We start from the raw sequence: 22453 nt of genomic DNA, 5'->3' as shown, positions 1-22453 counted from the left end.
TATTGGTGAATCATTTCGCTGGGATTCCAGTTCATCCCCAGTAAAACGATTGTTTTAAGGACTCTCGATGTCCTTATCAGGAAGTATGTAAGATCCAATCTCCTACAAAATAGAAAATCATGGGAACTTTATCTCCGAATTGATTTCGCAGGACACGAAATCGTACGAAAGAATAGAAAGAAGCAGTACAGACTTCAATCATAGCGATTCGAATATGTTAAAAACACTTCGTAATCCCCATATGTAATTAAATATGCAAGCCATCCTCGAGTTTGCACAAAGTTCTATAAACAAAAACAAACTGTCAAGTACCTGGCACGGCGAGCGTGCCAAAGGCAGCTTGCTAAACAATCTTAGTTGCTAGAATGCTACCGTTACCTGTAAATTTGTGGTACTTTTAAATTTGTGGTCATTTCCGTCTTCGCCAAACAATCCGATTTTCGCATCAGGACCTAAACAAACCCGACAGATACTGGATGCAAACTTCAAAAACATTTCTCTCCGCTCCTAGCACCCGTTCACGATTTGACAACCACATATCATCTTCGTGAAGCAATTGGCGCTGTTTGCTAGGCAACTCCACTCGATTTCGCCGCATCAGCGGACCAAAATTAAATTCTAGTCCAATTCCATTTCAAATGTCGTTTTGTGGCATTGCCATACCACACCGGCCATTTCTCATTTGCAATTTTGCACGCACACACAAAAGCAGCATCTTGGCTGCATCATTTGACAGTAGATTGTCGGGGATTTCGGTTGGATATCGAGATCTAAACCCTTTCATCCTGTTTTTGGAACAATAGTTTTCAATACCTAGTTTATAGTTAGTAGCGTTTTATACAATAATGTCGGAAGAATTCAAACTGCCACATAGATCGCGGAAGCGCCTTCGAGAAGTGAAACGGAAAGCCCGACCAGGTAAGGCGAATGATCAGGAACAAGGAAAAGTCCTTGGCACATAACCTCGATGCAGAGCAATATGATTTGATGCCTCAATGTCCGTGTCTATCTGCTATAGAGTTGAACGAGAAAGGGTCATGGACGGCACAAGGCTACGCGAATAGGTTCGACGAATTCAAGAAGTTCACCGACAATGTGGGCAGGATCCATGTGAATACAGTGAGCTGCGCGGAATTTATTGAGCAATATGAGAGACCGTACAAACCTGTTGTTATCGAAGGCGTAGCGGACAATTGGAACGCGCGGCACAAGTGGACGCTGGATAAGTTGGCGAAAAAGTATCGTAACCAGAAATTTAAATGCGGCGAGGATAACGAAGGCTACAGCGTGAAGATGAAAATGAAGTATTACGTGGAGTACATGAAAACCACGAAAGACGATAGCCCGTTGTATATTTTCGATAGCAGCTTCGGAGAGGTGAGTCAGTATCGGGTTAGATTCAGTTGTTGATGTGGAAAAACGCGTCAGCGCCAAATTGTTTAGGAAAAATTCTAACAACAAATTGGGGAACACAAAGTGTCAAAAATCCGACAATTTCAAAAATGAAAAAACCAATTTGAAATGGCTCCTAAATTTTGGCTGCTGTATAAAATTCAGAGGAAGCGGGTCAAAAAGGTTTTTTTTTTAAATTGAATAACGCTAACTGCAAAGCTTAAAATATAGAACTAGTTTCGATTCGTATTACAATGCAGAACCAATTTTCCTGGAAAAGAAGTCGAGTTAATTTCAATGTAAATGCGATCATTAGTTAAACCGTCATCATCAAAAGCGTAACAACCGATATCCTGTCTAGGCCTACCGTAATAAGGAGATCTCGATTTTGCACGGAGGTCTATCAATTCGATATTCCTGAATTCTGCCTGGCATCCGGGACTACGCCATCGCTCCATCTGAGCCAGGGTCTGCTACGTCTTTTTTCTCCTGTAGACATTCCGGTCTAGATCATCCTCACATCCATAACCAGGCCGTGGTATCGTTTATGAATTTCGTCGTTATATAGGTTACGAAATCCTATGTGTTCATGTAAGGGCTTCGAATTCTCGAACACAGCTGAGGGCTCATAGGCACCCACGGTTAACCGCGTTGGCATTTGACTACCGCGGCGAACCGCCAGATCCACTAGGGTTCCGCGCGACGCGGTTAAAATGACTCGCGTTTGTTCGTTCGCGTAATAGGGTGGTTAGATTGCTGAACATTGCACAATCGGTTAACAAATGTAGTGGACTCCCATCAGTATATATCATCACCATATCAATGCTCAAATGCTTACTGTGAAAAAACAGCTTGTTTTACGTGGGCTATCTGGATTAGACTTCATGACTTTTTAAGAGGACTGATCGCCCCGATTTCCCAACAAGAGACAAAGGATCTCTCGCTTCTTCCTCCATTCCCTCCTTTAGCTTTGCGGGCGATAGAAATTAAATCCAACCCCCACTTTGAGGTGTCATTACTTTTGAAGGGAGATAACCACTAAAATTCTTCAAAGGGATTAAAAGGGTTGCCCTCTTCATATCCTCTCTTCTTCCCGGGGTATGGTTGAAAATTCAAGCGTTGCTATGATGATATCGAAAAATCCCACCTTGAGGGGCCGTTACTTTTTAAGATTAGGTGCCCCGACTAGTCGCGAGAAGCAATTGAAATGACTGGGACTATAAATTTCTCTGTGTCAAAATTCATACCTGTGAAGTTCACATTTACACTATAATTGGCGATTAATCGCGCATTACAAACGCCTAGTGCGTATAGTTAATATGGCGGCTAATCGCAAGTCGGGCCGCAGCTTTCCATTCAATCGTCGCGTTTGAAATTTTGTTGTGGTGTAGTGCATTCAACTATACGCGGTTATTTATTAAGATCAAAAAGCATCTGGCCGTGCGTCTAGCCGCCTAAGTGGTTAACCGCAAGTGCGTATGACCTTTAAGAGTTCGCAATTTTCCTTGCTAAGAACACAAAGCCTCCAAGTAGAACTGGCAAGATCATATGCTTGAATAGTAAGTTCTAACACTATGATGGACGTTTCCAGCGGAGCGGTTTTTGTAAGCTGAAATAGGCTCTGTTAGCTGCCAACAAGCGTGCGCGGATTTCGCCGTCGTAGCTATTATCAGGTGTGAATTTCGACCGTAGGCAGGAGAAATTATCAACTGTTTCGAAGTTATATTCTCTTATCTTTATCGTTCTCAGTTAACAGTGCTGCTTATTGTTGTTCCTTTCGTTTTTGACGCCTGCAATGCCACAATGTACTTCGTCTTGCATTCATTAAGATGCAACGTAAGATCTCGTGCCAATCGCTACTTGTTCTAGATAAAGGTGTTCGTACATCTTTGCCGTTCTTCCTATGATATCGATATCGTCAGCCTATGCCAGTAGTTGGATGGACTTGCAGATGATGGTGTCTCTTGCATTTACATCAGCATCACGAACCATTTTTTTCAGGGCTAGGTTAAAAAGAAGGCACGATAAGACATCCCCTTATCTTAGACCGTTGTTGTGGATGTTGAATGGTCTCGGGACATCCTGCTGCTTTTATGTGACCTGTGTGTACTGTGTAGCCTCTTTGATATGCTATTTGACCTAGCAAGATAGCGAACAGTATCTTATAGATGGTACTTAGCAATGTGATACCTCTATAATTGCTGCATTGCGTGATATCCTTCTTTTTGTATATGGGACTGCTGCTGTAATTCGGTCGGCACGTGTCGAATTATGACTCTTAGGCCGGTAAATTGCACGGACTGTCCGTTGTCTCAGTTGACGGGACATCCAACTCGCCGATATTTTAGTTGTTGAACAGTTCATCAAAGTATCATCGCTCCTATAATCCCATACTTTCGAAAATCATATCTCCCTCTTTGTCTCGAAAGGATGAGCATCGATGAGTATCTCTCCTGCTAACTTGTTGGCAAAACTTTCGGCGTTGATGCATTTGCTCCCTGAACTTTTCGAGTTCACAGATCTGTTGGTTCTCTAGGGCTTCCTTTTCTTTCTGTGAAGCCATTCCTCTGCTCGACGAAGTTCGTGATAGATCTCTGTGCATGCCTGCATTCTTTGAGGGTACAGCTTTGCTCGATATGCAGCATTCTTTCGTTTCGTTGCTAGCATACATTTATCGTCGAACCAGTCGTTCTAACTGGAACCAAATGTGTCCGTGGCCGTATCAATAATAACGTTCTTCAGCTGGTTGTGAAGATCATTTGCCGATGTTCCATCTCCTGAAATTTTTTTAACTGCAGTTACTGCTGCTTATGTTTTCAAAATCCATAGCAATGGGTTTAATTTTTCGACTGACTAGGAAACCTATTCCGGCTTGCTGGATGGCCTTTAATATATGATATAATTGCTCATCTTCACGAAACCAGTCACTGTCCCTGAATTTCACGCAACGGAACGACATCACCCTTATTTTAAGGCAGAATATCGGTTAGCTGCTTTGCAGCTCCAGTTCTGTAAACGGAGCGCACGTTAAATAAGAAAATGCGGAAATCGTTTGTCCGACTTTGTGTTGAGTCCGTCGCCATAAAATCCATCGAGTCCGAGGTCTTTTTATGGCTTCTTGATAATTGTTTTCCTAGAGGATCAGTTGGTGCAACCTACTCCGCTTCTAAGCACGAGAGACTCGCGTTCATCCCTCCTCGTCTGCAGCTTTTCGTTAAGAAAGCAGTCCCAAAGTTTGGTAAATGTCTTTTGGTGTTAGTCCAGCATGTGTTTTCTAGGAGGATACCAATCCACGTTTCCGCACTATTGGGGCCTGTACTATTCTTCGATTGCCATGATTAAATGATATGCATTTGTTATCTTTCTTATGAATAATAGATATTCCATTTCAAAATCGCGACTATAATACTGTAGTACAAAGTTGAGTTTCTCATCACCAAAATTTCCGATTATCTGTTTAAATTATAAGCGTTCGATTGAATTGAGATCGGGCGAATATATAATAGCTAACTCAACTGACCGTAGGTAACGAGTTTTCCACCTTCTCGATTGATGAATGTACAGTAAATAGATCAACTTAATTTTACCTTGAAATGAGTGAAACCATACAGTGAAAGTTAATATTTTCTTAGCGTTACAATGGTTTTGAATCCATGTTTCCCAAAAAATCGCCTTAGTCACCGTTATATTCTCTGTGTGTGTTTCTATATCCTATGTTTTAACTGCTGTCGTGTACGTCATTTCTTCCACATCTTAGCAATATTGTATGCGGCCACGTACAGGTAATGTTATATCAGTTTTCTTGGCCTTATTATTCGGCAATCCCCGTAGTTGAAAGTTATCTATCACACAAAAACTGGAAATCATTTTTCCACGACAAAGCTCGCGTCCAGAAATCTGAAAGATTCTAAGAACGGCTTTTTCTTCAATTTTAGAGTTCCATCGCTGTGGTTTCGCTTCACGAACTTTTTGTTCTCGTTCCTCTGAAGTTTCTTTTAGATAAGCCAAAGCTGCTTTTCATTGAAAAATGATTTTAAAGAAGGATTCCGCCAACCTTTTGGCTTTATATAGTTAGTTTTAGTGCGAAAAATCACATTCCGTATTTTGTACTGTAGGCGTGAGGTGATTTGGTTGATTTGGTTGGGAAGTGTTACAGTTTGTAAATTGAACTTTAGTAGACTGGGGTAATAGTAGTGATTGAGATTGGGTTTAGGCTATGATGACTACTGTTGATATTAACCATTACCGTGTCTCATATCCATCCTAAACTGGGATTAATAATTATCGTTAGAGCCGGGACCAAGGGGTGAATGCGTGTGTTGTTGATGAGATGGTGATAGGTTTGCTATTATTTATGACTTAAAAATCTATTCAAGAAAGGAGTTCTGCAAGCGCTCGACCTTTCGGATAATTGATATTATCATCTTATGTTTGGGAACGCTGCATTAAAATCGCCAGGCGGAACAACGTTCGGTCTGCCTTCCAAAAATTGAAGTAACTTATGGATTTTTGTGCGAAAATTAGATGCATACTGGGTTGAAGGTTCTTGTTGGTACAAGCTACGTTTATGTAATGATCCATTTGATTTGGAACTGTTTGGAAAGAAGTATTGCGTCTGAAGCCAATTGTGACATCTCCCACAGATCTGGTCTGTGCTTCACAATGGTATTATAACCAAGAATGGATAAATTGCTGCTCTGTTTATCGTAGTTGGAAATTTTTGCCAATATCACAATATCGGTATTAATGTTGTTAGTATTATATTAAAGAGACGCTTTGTTTTTGCGTAGATTTTATAAATTATTTTGAAGGATACGCACAATTTACTGCATAGAATTTCCAGATCACCGGAAGTGTCGGAAGTTGTGGTAGCTTAGATTTAAGTTCCTTGGCATTGAGTTTGTTTGCAATGTTGTTGAACGCTTTTAGCATATGGTTTAGCAACATTTGATAGCCAGATATTATATGATTGCTCGGATGTTTAAAGAGAGTGATACCGCTATTGAAGGTAAAAGGCACTGCTCTTGGGAAATTTGAGCGTGTGGTTCGCAAGGTGGAATGATGTTTCATCTAGACCCTTACAATTTTCTTTCTGATTGGTAAAGTTTTCTTTTCAGTACGTGATGGAAAGGTTGTGTCTAAATTGGAAACAAGTGCATCATAATGGATGGCTGAATTCCTTTGGACTTCTCACATAGTTACATTTCTTCTCCGGTTGCTTTGTACTTCCACCACTTTGATTGGGGACGTTATCCCTTCGAGGATCCTTCCTTCGTAAAGAAAGTAGGTATCCTCTTTACTATTCCCAAGCGGAACTAAATTCTGTGGTATGGAAGAAGTCTCCTTCAATTTTCCGTGTGCCACGAAAACGTTGGTATACATGGGGGGTATCAAGGTTGACCCCAAACCTTGGTAAACCTCTTAGGTTCTTAATGGCTTCAAAAAATGACGATTGTCTAGACTTTTCCTGAGTCTGAGCGAAATGTCTACTACCACCGGAGAAGATTTTTTGAAGATATGTATGTGTAGCAGGGACTAAAGTTATGGGTTTCGGCATCTTGGAGGCCCTCATTGAAGTCGGGGAAATTGACTCGTCTCTTTGCGTCCGTTTCTCCTTGTGAAACATATTCAAAGAGGACGTTGCGATATTGTGGGAGCTATTGGATACTGATGATCCAAAACAGCGACCACCACTTTCATTTGGCACTTTAGGAGCAGAAATTGCTGATTAACCCTTTCAATGGAATTTTAATCAGACGGCCATGCAGACCAACGTAGAAGTGGATTATTATTAGCAATAAGCTTGCTCTATAAGATATTTTCCGCTATCTTGTTAGGCCGGATAACCCCATACGCCCAGAACATTATTGGCCCATACCAAAGAGGCTTCACTCCAGGCAAATCAGCAACAGATCAGATTTTCTCTCTGCGACAAGCGATAGAAAAACTGTTGGAATATGGACAACAGTTGCACCATCTATTCATCGACTTTAAAGGCGCCTTTGATAGCATAGCCAGGGTAAAACTGTAACGGCCATGAGAGAATTCGGTATCCCGACGAAACTTATAAGACTGACTAGGCTGATCCTGACCAATGTGCGAGGCCAGATAAAAGCAGCAGGGTGAGACATCAACAACGGTCTACGACAAGGGATGCTCTATCATGCGTCCTCTTTAACCTGGCCCTCGAGAAAGTGATCCGTGATGCTGAGGTAAATACAAGAGGTACGATCCTCTTAAAGTCCACCCAACCCGAGACGTACAAACTGCCTTCATCCAGATCGAGCAGACGGCGCGAGATCTTGGGCTGCACATCAATGAAGGCAAGACAAAATATATGGTGGCAACGTCAGCACCGAAAACCAGCCAATATCGAATCGCACTGATCAAACGGGAAGAATAAAGATAGGAGACTACAACTTTGAGACTGTTGATAATTTCTCCTATCTAGGGTCGAAAATCAGAACCGATAACAGCTATTTCAGCTTACCAAAACTGTTCCACTCGAAACGTCTCACCGTAGGGTCGAAGCGCTTACCGTCTGGAGTTCCTTATTAAGGCAGGCCTAGACGGGATACCGGTTGTTACGCCGTTGATGATAATGATGATGATGAATAAGCTTGCTTTGCATGTCGATCTGTGTGCACTGATGCGTTACTCCCCTGCATCTTAGGTTTTGCATCTCGAAATCACATCTACTTCCGTTTCTTTTTTTCTGCAAATTGAGGACGTCTTAATGTAGTTTGATTCTAATACTATACACTTTTTCTTAATGGCTACATGACAATCATGCAATCAACGATGCTCATATTCATTCTCCTTTCCTTTATCCTGGATGCTTATTCTGTATACGATTCAAGTCGAGAGAGATAATCTGTCCGAACGTTCCAAGCAAGTGAGAAGGTCTGTTACTTCCCGAGCAACGGTTGCCGTGCGTTGTCCTGCACCAGCAGTATACCTTTCGACAACAATCCTGGTCGATGGTCTTTAATTTTTTTCTCAGGACTTTCAGTAGTTCTCCATAAGTTTTCGCCGTAATTGTAGCGCAGGGTGGTATTTACTCAACATGAGTTATCCCATAGCAATCCAAAACAAAAAAAGCTTGTTCGCTGATTTCTTCATTTTTAGACGCTGGTTCTCCATTTTGTTTCGACATATTTGTCGTTTCTTTTAAGGATTTGTGGAGTGCAACTTTATCATTATCGCGTGAGCTCTAGCAGATGATGATGTTACCAGAAAACAGAATTTGGGTAAAAAAATGACTAAGGGAATGGGCGACGCGACAGTCTAATTCAAGAACTACAGTTATCTTCCCTTCTTGATAGCAAAAATTATTTGAGAATGGACCCAAAAACTTGAAATAATATCTGCGCATATATATAAATATGACACACAATTAAGAGAAGCAATATCTCCTAAACAAAGATTGGTTGCTACTTCACGGAATCTGGTATCCGGCCCAAAAACTAGGAAAAAATATAATTCAAAGGGCCATCAACTGAGAAATATCACACAGCGAAGCGCAGCACGTCTATACACATCACAGCATGTTGCACAAAAGATTTCATGCATGTTTAAGGGGATCATTCCGTGTGAAGGTCGTTTTTTTTTTTGGCTTTTTTTAGCAATTTTTCGTGAAGAACTAGATAAAGATACAAATACGAATTTTTCACCATAGATTTATTAATATCTTGAGCGTGCATAGTAATTTTTCCAGCCCGATCGCATAGTTCGTTATTGAATACAGAGCAATAATACACCCATCTCCAAAAAAGATGGTTTTCTGCTGCCACGCTAGACGGCGCTGCGATCACCTTAAAGAAAAATGTAATCGGCATTTTAACATACAGACTTAACTATAGTCCGCAAACTAGGATTATTAAAAGCTAAATTTTTGGTGCCGTGTAAAACTTTTTTTGTGGTTTTTTTTTTGGTGTTTTTTCGTGGCTTCTTCAATGAGTAAAAAAAATTGTGAATAAATCGCAATTATCCTAGTTTGCGGACTGTAGAAATATGTTCTGAATAAGTTGTGAAAATTTCAAAGAATTCCGTTGGATAGATTTTGGGCTATGGTGGCAACCGATTTTCAACATGCAGTTTCGAGAGAAACGCATTAAAAAAGTAGAATTCGATTTTTAGCCATAAAACCTTAACTGGCCATTAATATGCTATAACTAGTTCATAAGCCTTAGGTGTCTTCACGAAACACATGTACAGGCTTGGCTTCAATTCTTTTAGCTAAGTCATTCGAACGTCATTTGGACCGATAAATACGAGCTTTATTACGGCGATCGACATAAATCTGGCTGACTTATCACGTGTTTAACACTATAATTTCCGAATGACTCCGAATATCAAAAACTCACTTTACCCATACATTCTACACTTTATCTAGATACAATTAATCGCAAAAAAAAACCGACTCCGCGGATCCCACACACGGGATTATTCCCTTAAAACTCGCCAAATATCCGCGGTATATGTCGCGTAATTTGTTTGACACTGTTTGGGGCCGATGCGGCGATGCCCTCAGACTATATATATGCATTTTGCGGCGAATCTATTGTCACGCAATTTAGCAATTTAATCTGTGGTCTGTGAATCCCTTTACCATGCAGTGAGTGGCATGATTTTGGGTTGAGTTTATTTAAGGGGGCTCCCTATGCATGGGGAGGTCTGGATATATTATTTATTTTTTTTAGAAAACTGGTGTAAAGTAACAAATATATGGTGGCCAGTATCCCCTAAAGCGGGCATGATGCACCCACCACCACCACCTTCGTTACCGAAAACTTGCATTCCTCCTCTGCTCTTCTGTGCCCTGTGTTTTTAAGGGGGAAGTAGGCACTTTTTTATGAAATAATTTCAATTTATTTTTAAAAACCAATGGTACATTATAGTGACATTTGAACAATATTCTGTTAAATTTTCATATTAAAAAATACGGCAATGGCAGCAATAACTCTGGAGCGTTGCGGAAAAGTTGAATTACGATACCCCTCATAACTCGGCGTTGGATCATCTGAAATCAAAAAATTATATCGTTAGATAATCGCTTTGCCCAGGTAACGTTGGGGAGCTTTTCCGAAATTTCAATTGTTCACTTTTGGAGGAAAAAACATGTTTTTTTTTTTGCGAAAAAATGAAAAATATTAACAAATTGGAAAAAAAACTCTGTCGTTACCTCGTAAATTATGTACAGAAATGGCATTAGTTTTGAAGTTATGAGAGACACTGACTTTGAAAATGTAAGCTGCGGGAAAAACACTTGAAAATTTTGAACACTACAAAATTTGGGATTAAACGTTCATAAGAGAGGTCTATCAACTTACCACACCCTGAATCGTCGATTGCAATCATCTGTGGTGTCTAAAGCTTCTTTTTGCTTCTGCTTACGGTGAATCCTGCCTTCTTTGTTATATGGTTGAAACCCTTGGTTAAACCTGTTAAACTACTCATCGTTATGGAAATTTTGTACCTTGGAGTTTGGAAATATATAAAGAAATATTTTTAATTTTTAGTTATGTGTGAATCGGTTCCTAAACTAAGAAAAACGCAAAACCGCTTCCCGATTTGTATCAATCATGTTCTGATTGTTGAGTTGCTACTGAAATTCTTAGGTTGTGACCCAAGAACTAACTAAATTATACTCTGAGTACGACAACGTGGTTATTGACCGTAAAATTAACGAAATGTACCTTCGAAGTCATTTTGAATGATTTAATTCGCATCGTATATCTTTGGGAATTTTCCATTAAAAAATCTCGGCGGTAGAACTAACTCAAATTTTTCGGGTATTTGCTAAGAAGATGAAGTATATAATGAGTAACTAAGCATTCGTGTGAATATGAATTAATAATAAGGAAGTTGTTAACAGTAGCGCGTTTTCGTAATATAATTATGCCTAAACTTGTTTGTTGAATCAAAACTTACAATTATTTCTCCCTCAACAGCATCACAGACGTAAAAAGCTTTTGGATGACTACAGCGTGCCAGTCTATTTTCAAGATGACTTATTCAAATATGCAGGTGAAGATCGTCGTCCACCGTATAGATGGTTTGTAATGGGACCAGCACGTTCCGGTACCGGAATCCATATTGATCCTCTCGGTACAAGTGCCTGGAATACATTAATAGTCGGTCACAAGCGTTGGTGTCTCTTTCCCACGCACACACCAAAGGAACTCATTAAAGTTACTGGTGGTTTAGGGGGTAAACAACGCGACGAAGCTATAACATGGTTTAATGTCATTTACCCAAAAACTAAATTACCAAATTGGCCAGAAGATTGTAGACCGGTAAGTCATTAGATACTCATTTGAGGTGATCTTCAATTTCTAGTTTGAAATGTAACGTTTTAGTTGGAAATTCTACAAAAACCCGGTGAGACGGTGTTTGTACCCGGGGGCTGGTGGCATGTAGTGCTGAACTTAGATGATACCATTGCAGTAACACAAAACTTCTGCAGTAAAACGAACTTCCCAATCGTGTGGCACAAAACAGTTCGTGGACGACCAAAACTGTCACGAAAATTTTTACGAATACTTCGGGTGAGCCTACCATTTCCTCAAAAAGTTTACCCTTCGCTTAAATTGCAAAAATGACTTTGTTTATTTGCAGGAAAAGGAGCCTGAATTAGCGAAATTAGCTGAAAGTATTAATATTGAAGAAAGTACTGGTGTGGCGTCAGACAGCTCAAGCAATTCAAGTTCGTCGTCATCATCGTCATCCGGTTCGAGTGATAGTGAAGACAGTTGTTCGAATACTGATAGCGGCCAAGAAAGTTTAAGTGCGAAAAAGAAGAAGCGAAAACGTATGGCTGGGCCGCATGACAGGGGTAATGGTGGAGCTGGCAGCAGCGGCAGGAGTGTGATGTCCTAATATTCGCGATGTGCGAGTGTGGAGGAAATAGGCCAAAAGTAATAACTAAACCAATACCTCTGTATTGTTCAAAACTTTTAAATTCGAACATGTCTTTATTATTATAATTATTTTCCATTATTTATGTAGAAAAATGTTTCCGTTTCATGTTAAATATAAGCTTTATTTTACACCACGTTTCTATATATATATTTTTTTTATTTAGTTAATTTTTGATTGAGTCGTTTCCAACGGCGATTTTCAAGAATTACGTATACGAAATCTGAAAGACTAAATAGAATAGTGAATTGCTCTGAACATATATGGGGAAGCTACAGATCGACTGGTGGACACGCGTTTTCTAATTTTCACCTTGAAATGTGTGCCAATTTATAATTTCTACTTGTTTGAGGGATTTTTTTTCATCTTTCGTTTTACTGATCATCACCATTTTCATTGTTTGTTTGTGTTGCTTCCCTTAATTTCCATTTCATAGTCTCTTTCACGAGAAGTGAGAGTTTCATGATCACGTATTTGTGCCTTCAAAACTGAATAAACTTGAAATGTATAAAATGTGTTCTAAAATTGTGTTTGTTATAATCTTCTGTAAGCAAAAGAATCTTGGTCGTTGACAATACCCAAAGCCATATGATTATGTACTGACCCTTTGCTCAGATACTTCTCTCAATTAAAAGAGCCACATAGTGAATCGAGCTTATTGCAACGAAATGGACAGATATCCACATCTAGATTTTTTATTTGGAATTACTCATTTATTTTGAACTAAAGCTATCTTAAACCTCGCAAGTGTTTCCGCCCAGTTTTGCTGCTTATTCTCAGCTCTTGTTGCAATGTGTGTATATTGCACAACCAGGCAGGTTGTTCAAGATTTCTATCGTCCGCACAGCGAGAAATATTTCCCATTGCTGAACGATAATCGGATCGCCAAAGCGGTTGGTATTCAATTTTTGGGAGGTCGCCGGTTTACGATAGCTAGAATTCGAAATGGATAAGCCTGCCCTCTTCCGAAAAGAGGATAACGTTCCATTAGCTCACATATTTTTAGTCCTCTTGGTCACTTATAACAAGCAGACAAAACATTGTAGATATATTGTTGTGATAAACCACCGGCTCAATGTCAGGCAATGCACTCCAGCAACCACCAGAAGTTTCCGAGAAGCCTACATTCTTTCTAACCACTTTTGACCGACTCATTAGTCTCCTATGCTGGGGTAGTGAATTTATGGTATAGCCCGTTTCCATTTATTACTCCCATAAAGAGAACATTGGTACAGAACAATCCCATTTGATGTTGGCGTTGAGTTATCTGTATCTCCAGATTTTGCATAAGACAAGGCGGAGTTAACAGCGTTAATGCATCGCGTTCGGGGTCACTGTCAACAAAATGCTTTCTAGATATAAAAACTATTCGATACCTTCTATATTCTGCCCATTAAAGCAAATAGGAAGAGTGCGATGGCCTCGCAAGTTTTGTTGGTATTATATTTAAAATCAGCTCGAACCTAGCTGCATACCTAACCAAGATCTATTTGACTAAAGTGCATGACTCGGTGAGAAAGCAGCAGATGTCATCAATGTTCGACGCGTTTGAGGGAAGATGACATGGCCCATTGAATCTCTCCACTACTTCCATCCAAGGCGGCATGAAGAACATCACCGATAAAAAAGAAAATTATCGGTGATAGAATGTAAACCGGCCTACTCTTGTCGATTAGATTTTCGGGTGAGTGTACTTTGTTTACACGATTATTTTAGCTATTATCTGTGAGACGGCAAGGAGCACTCTTCAATCACTACACTCAACTGATACCCTTCTTTGAGATTTTAACGATCACCTCCTTATTCTAGTCTCTATGAACTATCTCAGATTCCCAAAAACTGTGAGCTCTGCAAGGAATAGTTCTGCAGAGAAACAAACCGTGCTACTTTGCTCCGCTTGAGCGCGTTGATGGCAGATTATATTTCGCTTTTATTTAAAGGAGCATCCTCTATTCGTATTTGACGGTGACTTGCCCTATTATCCACAAAAGACGGCACTTCATCGGATGTTATACGATTGAGAACGGTGGTAAAGTACTCCCTCTACCTATTGAGCTGCTCATTATGGCGAATGGGAAAGAAACCTACCGTTAACTTTACAAGGACATTACAAGAACGACGACGGTAGCGAAACCATTATTAATTGTGGCAAGTTCTGCTTCCCTGATCCACGCGTTGAAGAAATTCTAATTAAACTTATGATTGAGTGGATTCTACTAACTCCCAAAGCACCCTATTTGCCTTTAAAATGGTCGTGAGTATATCCTGATTCAATCTAAAAGGCCTTACATGAGAGCAACGACTATGACCTGTGCCTTGGAAAATGTCAACCACGAAAGTCGGTAAGTGCGTGAAATTCTCACTAAAGAGAGTACCAAATCTTTTTAGGCCACTTCTGAGATTATGTCGAAGTCAGATCAGAAGACAAATTAACAGGACAAAAGGTGTTTATCAATTCATAATCGGCTCTTTTCAATGAGCTAATTAATATAGAAAATATTCTGAAGGTTACTTGGCTTTTAGCCTTTGAACAAAAAGGAAAGGTTCAATTGCATACTAGCCAGTTCTTACCAAATTCTCTGTTGCGTTTTTAAATGCTACAATTCTTTCAACGAAAGTAGGTAAAAGTATCAAAATCATTTGATAGATGTTTAAAGACGAGAACAAATTTGAAGTATTTACCAAGAAAACACTCACCAAATTAAGAATATTTGGATAAAAGTATAGCGTCTACAGTAAAGCCAGATGGGGGGTTCGGTGATGGTGTGGAGGTGTATGGCAGCAAGTGGAGTCAGTAAATCGGCATTTATTGAGAACATAATGGACAAGCTACCTCAGCATTAAAAAAATACTTGCAATGCAATAAACTGAAATTGAATCGAAGCATTTGTGTGAACATCTCGACAGGAAAATTCAAGAAAGGAGCATCATTAGCGTACTCTCTCTGCTTTACTGGATGAATGGCCAAACATTTCACAAGGAGTGAAAGCAAAGTTAGTGGAATCAATGCCGAGGAGAGAAGCTGCTCTTAAGGCGGAAGGAAAATAGATAAAATATTGACGGCTGCATTCTTTAGTTTTATATTTATTTATTTTTTGACTGTACATTTTTTTTTGACGCTATGAATATGGGGAATATTTTGTTTTTGTTGAATTGAAGATTGAAAACATTGTTACGTATGCTTAAACATTAATAAACATACGGTAAAAAATTAGCATTTGTGTCTTTATCCAATTCTTAAAAAAAAAGATCCCAAAATATTGAAAAAAAGGGCCTTCACACTGGATGATCCCCTTAAAGGGGTCTATATCGTTTTACAAAAAACAGCGTTTTTCAAAATTACTTCGCAAAGTATTGAAATAAAGCAGATAAATGTTTAAAGTATGCTATGCACTTTATTTTGACGCTCACTACATATCAGGTATTAAGGTAAATTTAAAAAACAACTTTGACCTACCATAGCTTTCTAATATTGTACCCTACATGAAGGATTCTTATTATTGCAAAATCGTTCAGACGTTTGCATAGATTCGGCATTTTGTATTTATAACCGATATAACCGTTTTCGAATGAGTTGCATGTGACAGATATTCGGATAATAAATCGGCTTTAGTAAAGTTGTGTTTTACACAAAACTTTAAAAAGGAGTTAAAAGACAAGAGAAGTTGAGGACCGCACGCAGCTTGAATGTACAATGAAGACTTCAGGTCGGCACAGTTCACTCCACGTCGGCAAGGTTTGCTCTGATGACAGATTACAGTCATTTGCAATATAGCGGCGCTTTTCGTTTTAGTTACTTTTGAATGTAAATAATTTGATTGAATTCGTTTTGAGAACTGTAGAAGGCACTATTTGTGTTGCAAGGGCTAATTATTAATGCTATTCATAAAAAATAAATTTAAGCCGGAGGTATGTCCACTCTTAGTGGCATTTAATTTTATGATTTTCATAATGTAATTAGGAAAGGTGTCAGGTAGAATCGAATCATATCGACCAATATCGCTACTTCCTTCTACAGTCAGGCTCTCCTTAATAGACTGACGCAAATCATTGTGAATCGAAATCTAATGCCACCTTACCAATATTGTTTCTGCGAAAATCATTCCACATCAACAGGTGGCGTGTATCAGAGTGAAATACGATGGAACCTACTCTGAATTGAAACAAACTGCAGCTGGTGTACTACAGGGCAGTGCCTTGGGCCCAACACTGTTTTCCCTGTATACCAATGACACAGTTAGATACTAGACAGCTACCACACTCGCCCAAGGGGGGAAATCAGTACGAGCACGCACGATTTCAAATTGTTTTGCCCTTGAGCATGAGCGAGATGTAACGAAAATCCGATCAGCTTTGTTTGACATATCGCCCGGACTTGCCAATGGATTGGTAAGATCGGCAAGTTTTTGCTTATGTATAAGTGAATACATGAAACAACTTTTTGCCAGATGGGTGAGCACGCCGTAGTACCAGAATAGCAAAAGCTCACCGATCTCTCTCTTACCAATAGAATTTGACGAAGATTATGCCTTTACCTTGTTTCGCGTCTCTGATGTGTACAAATAAGCTTCTGCAAGCACATTCGCAAGTGGGGTCATTTTAGTGTGGGTACTGCCTATAGTAGATCTACTGTGCCAATGATATACCTTGCTGTGAAAAAGCTAAAATAGCGACATTTGCAGACAACACTGACATCTTTACCGCATGTAAAATTACGGAAGAAGCAAAAATAATGTTACAAACAGCTATTGACAACATTGTAGAATGGACCAAGAAATGAAAAATAAAATTGAATGAAAGCAAATCAACGTACCTCAAATTCACAAACAAAAAAGAGAATCCAGCAAAAGTCATCGTAAACGGACAAGAAGTGCCACAGGCAAATGAAGTCAAATATTTAAGTATGAGACTCGATGCTAAGCTCAGTTGGAAAAGACTGGCTGTTATCGGTTGTGATTTTCGACCCTAGATAGGAGAAATTATCAACGGTCTCAAGGTTATATTCTCCTATCCTATTCTTCCTGTTTGACCAGTGCGGTTTGATGTTGTTGGTTGATTCGTCTTCGCTGCTGACGTTGCCACCATATATTTTGTCTTGCCCTTATTGATATGCAGCCCAAGACACCGCACCGCCTGCTTGTTCTGGATGAAGGCGTTTGTACATCTCGGGTGGTTCTTCCCATGATGTTGATATCGTCAGCATAGGCCAGTAGTTGGGTGGACTTGAAGAGGATCGCACCTCTTGCATTTACCTCAGCATCACGAATCACTTTCTCCAGGACCAGGTTAAAGAGGACGCATGATAGGGCAACCCCTTGTTTTAGACCGTTGTTGATGTCGAATGGTCTTGAGAGTGATCCTATTGCTTTTATCTAGCCTCGCACATTGGTCAGGGTCAGCCTAGTCAGTCTTATCCATTTCGTCGGAATACCGAATTCTGTCATGACCGTGTACAGTTTTACCCTGGCTATGCTATCATAGACGGCTTTAAAGTTGATGAATAGATGGTGCAACTGGTGTCTATATTCCAACAGTTTTTCCATCGCTTGCCGCTGAGAGGAAATCTGATCTGTTGATTTACCTGGAGTGAAGCCTCTTTGGTATGGGCCAATGATGTTCTGGGCGTATGGGGCTATCCGGCCCCGGCAAAATAGCGGAAAATATCTTATAGATGGTACTCAGCAACGTGATACCTCTATAATTGCTGCACTAAGCGAAGTATTGAAATGTATTCTAATATATTTCGGATCTTCCATCCCAAGTACAAGAGTGTCGCTTTCCGTGTTAAGTTTGCAAGTGCTCTTTATTAAAATTTAATGTTTAATTACCTATAGTGATTATTGACGAATTTCTACCATGAATGGAATTTGAAAATGAAAAGCTAGCGTATATTATAATAAATTGAAATTTGTGGAGGTAATTTGAATTTGGCAAGAAAAAAGTTCTCAGCCAAAGTAAACTGAACCAGAATGAATTGACTTACAACGAAAGTCGTTATGAAAATGTGACAGTTGAGCAATCTTGGTACATATTTTTACCGATGAAATCCAAACACGAAGAAATGAGGGAGCTGTTCCCAAATTTTTATTGAAGTTCGTTATCGCGTGAAAAACATAGAAAGGGTAATTTCAAATGTTTGTCTTTGAATTGCCGTATGAAAGTTGTATTGTGATAAATTCCGTAATGAATGAAATTTCGTGAAAAATATCTTAAGTGTGCATCTCTGCAGAGTATTTGCATTTCGAGACTTCGACTAGCTACAAAATACTTTTTATAACATCTTTTTAGTGAACAGAGCGCCACACATTGTAATCGCATAATTTTCTCCCCATTGTGAATATACATATCTTCTGTCATCATTTGAAAATATTCCAATTCAATTTTAACGAATCCTTACTTGTCAACACCGCGGATGACATTTGCCTGTTTTTGCAATCTTATTCAAACCGTATGACGGGAGGACCGTTCGTTTTTGTGTTATAATTTTGCTCTCTATTCAAGTTGAAAATCTTTGAAGAGTGGTTTTTATTTTCTAATAGGAGATTCTTGGTAAGTTCGCTCGTGAGCAGCTGCCGACAATGTTTTTAGTTGGGTTTTTCGTGGAAAAGTGTCTGGTGCCTGACCGTCGCGTGAACTCCAAACAGAAAGTTTGTCGGCAGACTTATAAGTTTTGATTGCGTCAATGGAATTACGGGCGTTCCCCGCTGATTGTAATTATTTAATTCTCATTCTCCGGATATTCGCCCGGTAAACATTTCAAAATCTCCCGACCTCACCCGGCAACCGTAGAATTAAATATTTAACCGGCCTGCGTTATCGACTCTTTCGAATTCGCATAAATTCGAATAGATGGCCCGAAAGTTGCTCCAATAAGAAAACATACTTTACCCTCTCTTTTACTTGGCATTTCTCTCTCTAGGTGTGAGGCGGACGTATCTATTATCTGGCAGTTTGAAGCGTTTTCGCGTTCGTCTGTCGTTGGGCAATTTTTCGAAAATTCAATTTTTTCAAACAAGAGAATCGACAAATCGTCGCCTGGCAGTGCACGACGGCACCAAGCCAACGTAAAGTTTTTGCAGTTATTCGTGAACGGGATCGTTTTTCCAGTTCAAGATTATCAAGAAACGGCGGAGGAAGTTCGGGAGTGTCGAAAACGTCTTTTGTAACACGAATCCTTTCAGATGTGACTGCGAAATCGGCAAGGAATTTCGGCGATTAAAAAGTTTATCGTTTGTGAGCAACGTATTCCCCCTTGTCGTGTCTTTGAAGAGTGTGGGATTGCCGTCATCTTCGTCGTCGAAAAATTTCTCGCTTTTCGCCAGAGTTTGGCGTTTTTTCCCGTTCCGCGATCGAGTTGTCGACGGCCCAATTGTGCTCTGCGACGTTTTTAAATGTGTTTTAATCGATTGCAGCGTTAATGTGGAACAGTTCGAGTCAATAATTGCGGATAAAGAACTTAAGTCGGATAGCGGGCAGAAGTCTGGAACGAAGATACAACGGAACAGATTTGTGGAACCCGTTTGCTTGCGGAACCTGGTCAACTCAGAGGCAATCCTGCTGGATACCTTCGGTCACGACGTCCTCGCCCTCTAGGCCCGATTGTAACTTCTGAAGCCTCTCGCCTCCTGGCTGTGCACGACAACAAAGCAACGAGGCCCCAATCGGAACTCATCATGGATTTAATCGAAATCGGACAAAGCGTCAACATAAAACGGACAGATGGTGAGTCGAGTGACGTTTTGCTTTTGGCTTTCTTGTGTCGGATGCGGTTCGTTAATGGATTGTTAGGGACTCACGGAATTCCGGCACTAGATTTGTTGTAGGTCGGAGCGACACTTGTCCAAGGGAATCCTGGCGAAATTTCCGACTAGTGCATGATTCAGACCTCGTCATTTGCAGTCCAGGAAAATTTTCTTTAAGATCGACGGCTTTTTTTAATCATGTGCAGACCACTACATGCAGCGTTTTTCACGTTTGTGCGAATGTGTTCGGCGGCTGCCTACGTCGAAAATTGGCTGGAAATACATAAAAGTGACACAAACCGCACAAACACAGGGGAATGCAGCTGGTTGCCGGCTGTTGGTGTGCGCGCCTCGGTATTTCCTCCGCGGGCTGCTCTGCACTACTGCATATTCGAAATGACAGTGACTCATACAAAACGTGTACCAGTTTTGGATGTTGTTTTTCTCCATTTGAATTCCTACTTTGTATGCCGTTTTTGAATATATTCTGGCTGGAGCGATTGGAAGAGAGGTCGGCTGGGGATTGGGGCCCAAGTCGGCATCTAGCGATTGTAGGCGGTGGACTTTGCAACGTCTAACGCTTTCGGGCAATATGTTGTAACCGGAGTACTCGAGAGTGATTTGCCTGTGCAAGAGTGGTACAAGTGCTTGCTGGATGTGCCACTAATCAAATTAATTGCATGTGAACATGGAACGTCGCGACCAAATCACAGGCGCTCGTCAGGTTATAAAAACTGCTGCAAGGAAGACTCCAATTAAGATTGGCGGTCATGTGTCTTTGACACTGAAGGAAGCAAACAGTCGCGCAGAAATGGTCTGCGAATTGGACGGCCTTTTAAGCTGAAAAAGATTTTGCACCTTCGTTGCCAAGTAGGCGTACTTGATTTTCCATAACCGCAAGCAGTTTGCTTTGGCGGAGCGATGCCTTTTGTGTATCGAGTTTGCCGCTCAGCATATCTTCAACCTTGTAGCTTCTTATTGAGTGAGATTTAGCTATTTAGGTTAATATCGTTATATGCTCTAGCATGGATACCACACGTCTGTACTGTGTATGTTTTGAAAGTAAACGTAACTAAAACCTTAGGGAATGAAGTGTTCTGAGGATGTGTTACACTCACATGCCGGGACGGAGGGAATCATAGATACCCATATCGTCGAACGCATATTTACCTTCTGACAGTACCAGGATTATGCTGTTCAAAATGTTTACAGTACTACTTTATGAATTGTTTCTATTTTCTGCCTGTGTAAATACAGGTAACACTATTTTCTTCAAAAATGTTTGATTATTCAATTAATAATTTAAAATATAAAAACTGGCATAATCTCTAATATATCGTTTATTCTGTCGGGTACACTCTCAACTAATTTATTGCAGAGAGTTTAAGCTAATTCGTCACATTTTTGCTGATGAATTGTCCACATGGTGGTTACGTTTTTTGCCCCTGTAGATATTTTATTTACAAAAGTGTCGTAACTCAAAAATTCGGTTGTTTGGGATAGTGAGGGATCCTAAGTCCATATCCACTTGATGTTGGACCGAACCAAATGGAGAGCAACTTACTATCATGTTTTTTAGTCCACGGATCCCTCGTTTGGGACATGGCACTCAAGCATTTAAAAATAGGGACTAACGGGGTTTTTAGTTAATAACACTATTGACAACAGAATATAACACTCCATTATTCTGCAAAACCATCTGAACTGCAATACAAATAGTTGTCGTTAGATGACACAACTCTTCGGTTAATTCAAAACAATATTTGCGAATTATCTTCATAAAAACAGTCGTAACTGTATAAATCTTACATTTACATTGTGACCAGGTTCAAATATATCGAAAGGCGCATGGTCTTATTCTAAGGAATGAGAAGCAAACCTCCGCCTTTAAACGAACAGAAAATTCATTTCTTTAGCAGCAGACGGTGTTTTGCAATTTCTGAAAAACTAACTTTTTTGAGTTTTGCCACTTTGGCCGCAAGGATGCGATATATGTATTTCACATGCAAGCCATTCCCTAGTATCAGTACGGTTGGCTTCATTATCTTGCTTCAAAGTTATTCTTTCAGAAAAAGCAACCCATGGTTTTAAGCTGCCCAATAAACATCCATCGAAAATTGTACACATTTCCAATGTCGTCATTCTGTCCATAATGTTTTTGCACTGATTAAAATCACTCCACTTCATATATCCACATAGCATCACAGAATTGCCGCCTAATTTGACAGTAGGTGTGACATGTCGAGCACTAAGTTGTTCTTCTTTCTCTATGTCCACTGCTTACCGTCAGAATTGTGTCTATTAATTTTCATCTCGTCCCATACATGCAAAAGGGTAGTGTAAATTTTTTTTCACCAAATATAATTATGTGGGGTATCAAATGAAAGGTCTTCGTTAGT

General features: G+C 39.9%; 3 protein-coding genes and 1 long non-coding RNA gene across 5 annotated transcripts in view; 2 read left to right on the top strand and 2 right to left on the bottom strand.

The window, feature by feature from the left end:
* The window catches only part of LOC119658172 (zinc finger protein 347-like), a 32983-nt gene extending 32441 nt beyond the window's left edge, over nt 1-542 (bottom strand). Inside the window, exon 1 of the mRNA XM_038065439.1 lies at nt 379-542. Coding sequence (XP_037921367.1) covers nt 379-495 — 117 coding nt within the window. The 5' untranslated portion in view covers nt 496-542. The remainder of the gene's footprint in view (nt 1-378) is intronic.
* A 138-nt stretch (nt 543-680) lies between these two features.
* Nucleotides 681-12460, top strand: LOC119656831 (bifunctional arginine demethylase and lysyl-hydroxylase PSR). The gene is made up of 5 exons (XM_038063480.1): nt 681-918; nt 1019-1377; nt 11346-11690; nt 11754-11942; nt 12013-12460. The coding sequence occupies exons 1-5, from the start codon at nt 846-848 to the stop codon at nt 12271-12273; spliced, it is 1227 nt and encodes a 408-aa protein (XP_037919408.1). The 5' UTR covers nt 681-845; the 3' UTR covers nt 12274-12460.
* LOC119656832 lies at nt 9957-16006 on the bottom strand. 2 transcript variants are annotated; one of them, XR_005250103.1, is made up of 3 exons: nt 15770-16006; nt 10725-10870; nt 9957-10414 (listed from the first exon to the last, which is right to left on the bottom strand). It is a non-coding gene; the product is annotated as an uncharacterized LOC119656832 (long non-coding RNA). The 2 variants fall into 2 exon arrangements; XR_005250104.1 differs by lacking the exon at nt 15770-16006 and adding an exon at nt 11326-11434.
* A 2735-nt stretch (nt 16007-18741) lies between these two features.
* The window catches only part of LOC119656830 (kinesin-like protein Klp10A), a 69728-nt gene continuing 66016 nt past the window's right edge, over nt 18742-22453 (top strand). The window contains exons 1-2 of the mRNA XM_038063478.1: nt 18742-18861; nt 19725-20034. Of these exons, the coding sequence (XP_037919406.1) occupies nt 19986-20034 (49 nt within the window). The 5' untranslated portion in view covers nt 18742-18861; nt 19725-19985. The remainder of the gene's footprint in view (nt 18862-19724; nt 20035-22453) is intronic.

Source organism: Hermetia illucens, chromosome 5, assembly GCF_905115235.1.
Source record: "Hermetia illucens chromosome 5, iHerIll2.2.curated.20191125, whole genome shotgun sequence".
NCBI lineage: Eukaryota > Metazoa > Arthropoda > Insecta > Diptera > Stratiomyidae > Hermetia > Hermetia illucens.
The sequence above is the reverse complement of the archived record's forward strand: the minus strand, read 5'-3'. Positions and strand labels throughout refer to the sequence as shown.

Bases quoted from the DNA above. Each gene is read 5' to 3' on its own strand.
- LOC119656831 (XM_038063480.1), top strand. From the start codon at position 846: ATGTCGGAAGAATTCAAACTGCCACATAGATCGCGGAAGCGCCTTCGA. The intron at 1,378-11,345 runs GTGAGTCAGTAT...CTCCCTCAACAG, and splicing joins TCGATAGCAGCTTCGGAGAG to CATCACAGACGTAAAAAGCT. The intron at 11,943-12,012 runs GTGAGCCTACCA...GTTTATTTGCAG, and splicing joins AATTTTTACGAATACTTCGG to GAAAAGGAGCCTGAATTAGC.